Source organism: Triticum urartu, chromosome 5, assembly GCF_003073215.2.
Source record: "Triticum urartu cultivar G1812 chromosome 5, Tu2.1, whole genome shotgun sequence".
Taxonomy (NCBI): domain Eukaryota; kingdom Viridiplantae; phylum Streptophyta; class Magnoliopsida; order Poales; family Poaceae; genus Triticum; species Triticum urartu.
The window spans coordinates 556,951,553-556,957,698 of record NC_053026.1 but is presented as its reverse complement, the minus strand read 5'-3'; the positions used below and the strand labels follow the sequence as shown (position 1 = coordinate 556,957,698).

The following is a 6,146-nucleotide window of genomic DNA, read 5'->3' as shown; positions in this document are numbered from 1 at the left end:
ATAGAGCCAAAAATAGTATTATCCATTGGTTCTAAACAACCTTGGAATAAAAAGAAGTAGTAACTGCAAAGTGAAAGTGAATAATCGGTGAAGTAGGTACCTAAATCTAAATGCAACACCTGTGTATCGATAGTGTCAAGCCACTATGGCCGTTTCACCAGCTCCTACAGAACAGCAACCTACAAAGGATCTGCACCTAAGAAAAAGGTTAAACCAAATGGAAGCACACGGTAAATAGCAGTGAAAGTGAACAAAACATGATGAAAGTGACTTCTCAATCGTGTCATCAAGTGCTTTCATTCAGTCAAAGATGTTTTTCTATTTTTCTAGAACAACCCATGAGAGCTGCGTGTCATTTCGTTAAGAGAGAAAAAACAGTACAGGGGAGAGGCCAAAGAGACTACTCATAAAACACACCCAGCACACACACAACAGGACTACAAACACGCCACTATGAATTTTAAACGTCCACGACCAGGTCACCTCCCCAATAATAAGAGTCCAGGGAGAGCGACCGAAGGAGGAGCTTATGAAGCGCAGAGATTCCAGCCAGACACCATAAACATTCTCATCCACTGTTTGCAAAACCACCTTAACACTTGGGTTTGCCCCTTCAAACACAATCATTTCGGTGCTTCCAAAGCTCCCAAGGTATTAAAATGATCAGGGAGTTGAGGCCTTCTCTCAGCACCTTTGGAACCCTACTGATAGCATTGCTCCACCAAGCAGAGAACTGAGCAGCAGTAGGTTGAGGGACAATAGCAATCAGGCCCAACCTTTGGAAAATTAGTGTCCAGACCTGCCGAGCAAACACACATGAGATGATGGTGTGTTGGATTGTTTCCTCAGCCTGATCACAGAGGGGACAAGCAACTGGATAGGGAAGGCCGCGCTTCGCAAGTCGGTCAGCTGTCCAACACCGGCTGTTTACAACTAACGAAATGAAAATTCGCAGTGCAGACCAGCTTTTCCAGATTTGTTTCCAAGGTGTGAACTTGATGGTTCCAATGAAGAAAGTGTGATATGCATATGTACTGATGTAGGAACCTGACCGAGTGAAACGCCACCGCTGCTGATCATGAACTTTCTGATGTAAGACCAGATTATCAACCATGTCCCAAATCTGAAGACACTCAATAGTTCACTTGTACCGTTAGGGCTCCTTTGATGTCAGTTACCCATCCTTGGCTGTTCAGGTCTTGAGCAACAGTTCGATGTTTAACAACTCTTATGGAGATCAACTTGATCAAGTTAGGAGCCAACTCAGTGATTGTTCTGCCTTACAACCACCGGTCAGATCAGAATTTTCTTGCCTCCCGTGCACAATGGATTCCGCCGCTACCCCAAAAAGCGCTTGAGCACTGCGTGAAACTCAACCCAGGGTCTTGAGGCATCTGTTTTTTACAGCCATAGCCATCTGATGTGCAGAGCCCATCAAATCTTCAAGATTTGGGTTTGCTTGCCACTGTTGTCTTTTGCTTGACCTTTCCAAGGAAACCTCTATGCCTCTTGTCAATGGCTTTATTTTCTTACAATTGGATTTTACCTTTATCTATGAATTATGACACAAGACAACAGTAGTTTTTAGGCAGTATGAAGAAGAGATTTCATCATGGACATATAACTACTGCAAGAATATGACATGGAAAACCTTATCCATCCTGGAGAATTGGGCATTTGCTCCCTCAAGCCTGCACAATAGAAAAAAACTTGGAACATCATGTGTCATATCAAAATATTAAGCAGAATCAGATCTAATGTAAAATCAATCAACAACATAGTTGTGAAATAAGATGCCTTTTTCTCGTTAAACTTTGCAATCAAGGAACCTTCCAATTTTTTTGGAAAACTTAGCGGCATTGCAATATAAAAAATAAAAGTAAACGCAGCAAGCAAGTAAAAAACCAACATAAGACGGTACGAAACCAATTATAATAAGGGCACTGTGCATTTTAGCAAATACACATGACTCAACAGATGGACAGAGTACGGTCAAAAAGGAAATCTGTAAATGCCCAAAATCTGCTAGGTTCTACTCCCTCCGTTCCATATTAGTTGTCATTGATTTAGTAGAACTTTGTACTAAATTAGCACATCCTTCCTTCCAAACATCTAGAAAATGGAGTAATCAAATATTAGTGTATAATATGTAAATAATCTTCTCTGACTACTGCAAGATCAATACACTTGTGGCTCTGCTTTGTTAGAGACTGAACCTGAGGACTGGGTGACTGACCAAACAAAAATGTACAATTTTACCTCGGTGAAAGAAAATCTACATTGAATTGATTTCCCCCCTTTTCACAGAGACATTGAGGTGATATCTTTTCAACTAAACTATCTATGCAGAAGAATCACTATTAGCCGTTGTCTCCTGCTGTGAAATAAATAAAAGGAACCAAAGATACAAAATTATTAGCTGCAACATATTAACAGAAGTGGAACAAATGTAAGGAAGATGCTGATAGGACCATATAAAACTGTATCCAGTTTGGTTGATAGCACAACAATGTGGTACTTATGAAGTAACTGTAGTTGGAAATTACAAATTGTATGAACCTAAACTATTATCGCACAATTGACTATCATTTGGATTATCCTGATACAATTGAGACCGGAAGATGGAAAGTGTTTCTTCCAAACATAGATTAACACCATGGCCTTAATAAAAAGAGAACAATCATGCTCGACAAACAATAACAGAAATCCCACAAGCAATAGCAAAAGTAACCCTGAAATTATTATTTCAAATGAGCCATGGGTGGCAGCTGTAGGATTGAGCAGTAGTACCATTGGAACATAATGAATGGTCAATCAAACAAAGGTTCCTGTATCAGAATCTTCATTTTATCAACGAGAAATTCAAGCACATCCTTCCTTCCTTCCTTCAGAAGGAGCTGCCTCAGCTTGCCAAATGTTGAACCAGGGGGTCTAATGCCCTTCTCTATCATATCTTCAAGCAGAACACAAGCTTGGCTAACCTCACCCTTGTCACACAGCCCGTTGATCAGCACAGAGAACGTGTGCATGCTCGGCAGAAACTGCTTCAACCTCATATATTTCCATACCTTCAGTGCCATCTCTAACCTGTCATTCTCACAGAACATCTTTATCATCATGGTGTATGTATCAGAATCTGGCTGGCAGCGCTTTATCATACAGCGGAAGACCCTGTATGCTTCTTCATCCTTTCCAAGGCTAATCATCTTGTTAAGGATGATGTTCCAGGTCCTTGAGTTTGGGGTGATTCCATGGCCTTCCATGTCATCCATGACTCTAAATGCATTGTCAAATTTTTTCACTTTGCAGAAGGCAGTGACAAGTGCATTATAAACCACAACATCTGGCACGATTCCGTCCTTCTGCATATCCAAAAATGTTGCAACAGCATCCTCGATCCTCATTTCAACACCGTAAGTATGCACGAGCACACTGTATATGAAGGTTGTTGGTTGGCAGCCCCTGGAGCTCATGTCCTGCACCACAAAGACAGCTTCCTCAACACGGCCTGTCTTGCAGAGGGAATCAACCATGATGCCATATGTGACTATGTCAGGCTGGCAGCCTGCATCAAGCATCTCACTGTAGACCTCTCGCATCTTTGGGAGATTAGGCGCTCTCCCCCAACCCTCAAGCAAGATGCTATAGGTCTTGGCATCAGGGCTGAACCGGTCATTCATCTGTTCAAAGATCTCCTGTGCCTTGCGCACATTCTTGGACTTGCACAGTGCGCAAAGCAGGCTGTTGAAAGCGGCGAGGTTAGGCACCACGCCGTACTTCTCCATGACATTGAACGTGTAAACAGCTTCATCGACCTTCTGCGCCCGTGCGTACTTCCGCATTATGATGCCAAACGTCTCGACATTGACCACGCCCTGCCGGCACATTATGGCAACGACGTCCCACATGAGCTGGTACTGGCGGATCTTGGCGAGGGACGCGACCACCGTGTGGAAGGAGCGGACGGTGTGGGCGCAGCCACCACGCCTCTGCTTGCGCGCCCACTCGAAGAAGCGATACGCGAGCATGCCAGCGTTGTCGAGGCGCTCGAGGACGCGCTCGGCGACGTCCGGGGTGACTCGGAGGTCGCTGTGGTCGAGCTCGATCTCAAGCCCCGAGGCCTGCCGGCAGGAGATGATGAGCTTGCAGAGGCGCTTGGCGGGGTCAAAAGCCTCCACAGCGGCATCGCTGCCACCTGTCCCGCTGCTAAGCATTCTAACAAACACCTTGCGTGCCTCCAGACCGGTGAGACGGAAACTGGCCATTCCGCTATCACCGCCTTCCACACGCTGACACTGCTGTGGTGAGCTCGCGCAGAAGCCCCGTACTTCACCGCCTCACTGAGGTCTCGCTCCGTGGTGGCCGGCGGCCGGCGGCGGCAACTGGGCGGGGCGTCGCTCCTTCGCCGCGATCACCACACCGAATGTATCGACCTCCAGCTGTAGCCGCACGTATCCGCCTCCACCGCTCTGTTCTTCCCTCCCTCCCTCCCTCCCTCCACCTCAAGCCATGCCTCCCGCTCACAACGGAGCCCTCTCAACCTCTCCTCGTCTAGCGGAGGCCGTCGGAATCAAACGCCGTCGATTGAGGGAGAGAAAATGGCCTGTGGAAGAGAGAAGCAGGATCTGTTTCGGCAAGCCGTTCGTTTAGGGCTTGAGCAGGCCGAGTGAACCTGTGTGTTGGGTGTGTATGCGTTCTCAGTCCACTCAAGCCCAAAAAAGGATACAAACTGAAGTTTCCGAAAAATAATGCCCAGCTCATCTGCAGCTGGTTAGAAAAAAAATCGTAAAAAATAAAAAAAATTTAAAAAATTCTAATTTTTTTGTTTGCGGTAAAAAATTTGATGTGTGAGATCCGCTCCAAATTTCAAGTCATTTAGACGAACGATACTAGACCCACGTAAAGTTACGTGAGGATTAGAATTAGTGGTTGGGGCCCACCCAATTAAAATCGGGGGGGGGGGGGGGGGGGGGGGCAGAGAGTTATGGAGGGAAAGTTACGTAAGTCTTCGTAAGCTCGTCGTAGGTGTAGCATTATTGCATTTAGACATCTGAGCAGCTCTCAGCAAAAAAAGACAAATCGGATCAAAACAACACATGAACAGTAAACATTTTTACAGATCCTTAATTTGTCTTTTTTTTTCTAAGAGCTTCTCAGATGTTTAAATGATTTGAAAATCGAAACGGATCTCACGCATCAAATTGTCTACCGCACATTTTTTTTAGTATTTGTTTCAATCTTTTTCGTCACCGCGGGTGTAGATGAGCTCGGGTGTAGAGATGGATTTCCCCCCTTCTCTCCCCTGTTTCCCTTCACTTTTTTTAGAAGAAAGGTTGCACTTATATTAAAAAAATATCATCACAGTCATTACAATCAGATAGCACCGGCACCGCCAAATCCAGTGCAAGTTACTGAGACTAGAGGATGGAGATCTCGACAGACAACACAGATTTTCCATTTTGATGCTGGGCTGACCATGCCAATAGATGAATGGACGAACTGAACAACCAACTAAAGACTTCATTTTATTTTGGTGAAAGTTACAGATAAGCATACCAGTCACAAGAATGTGCCCCTCGTCATTGCCTGTGTTTCAAACATAGTAATATTCAATATTTGCATAAGGCACTAAAAAAAGATGCCACCTGTGTGTGATTATCTAGCTACATTACAACTAGTTTTGTATGATTTGACCGAGTAATTGGTGGGAGTATTGTTTGTTCCTCCCCTATCTCCCGGTATTACAATTTGCTTGACCTTCCCAATTATAAAGAAACACAATTTTAAAACCACACAAGATAGTTCAAAAACAATCGACCACTGGGGAAAGACATAGCAAAGTGTAGTCTGCATCTTACATCTTGTATTCAGAAGTATATCCTACATTTTGCCTGCAAGGTGTGTTTCTTAAAATATCTCACATCTACATGTTGGCCTTAAAATAAAAAGGCCGGAGAGAAGATGAGGCCATATGGACCTTGAAGAGAAAAATACCACACTTATTTGGTGAAGGTAAAAGGTGGTAAAAAATGTATTCTTCCTCCTATTTTGAAACAAGGCATAAAGTTTGTATGAAACCGAAATGTGAGGTCAAGCGGCGATGGCCAATCAGAACAACTCAAGTTCTACAGGGCATGGCACTAACA

The 6,146-nt window shown here is 44.3% G+C and overlaps 1 protein-coding gene across 4 annotated transcripts; it reads right to left on the bottom strand.

The window, feature by feature from the left end:
- Positions 1-267: 267 nt before the first annotated feature.
- On the bottom strand, positions 268-4,653 carry LOC125510669 (pentatricopeptide repeat-containing protein At1g77360, mitochondrial). 4 transcript variants are annotated; one of them, XR_007284694.1, is made up of 3 exons: positions 2,791-4,653; positions 1,652-1,691; positions 268-1,552 (listed from the first exon to the last, which is right to left on the bottom strand). XR_007284694.1 is itself a non-coding variant. In XM_048675915.1 (2 exons), the coding sequence occupies exon 1, from the start codon at positions 4,263-4,265 to the stop codon at positions 2,811-2,813; it is 1,455 nt and encodes a 484-aa protein (XP_048531872.1). In that variant the 5' UTR covers positions 4,266-4,653; the 3' UTR covers positions 268-1,691; positions 2,791-2,810. The 4 variants fall into 4 exon arrangements, 1 of the variants encoding a protein (XP_048531872.1); XR_007284693.1 differs by having other exon boundaries at positions 2,260-4,652; XR_007284692.1 differs by having other exon boundaries at positions 268-1,691; positions 2,260-4,652.
- Between the last annotated feature and the right edge of the window lie 1,493 nt (positions 4,654-6,146).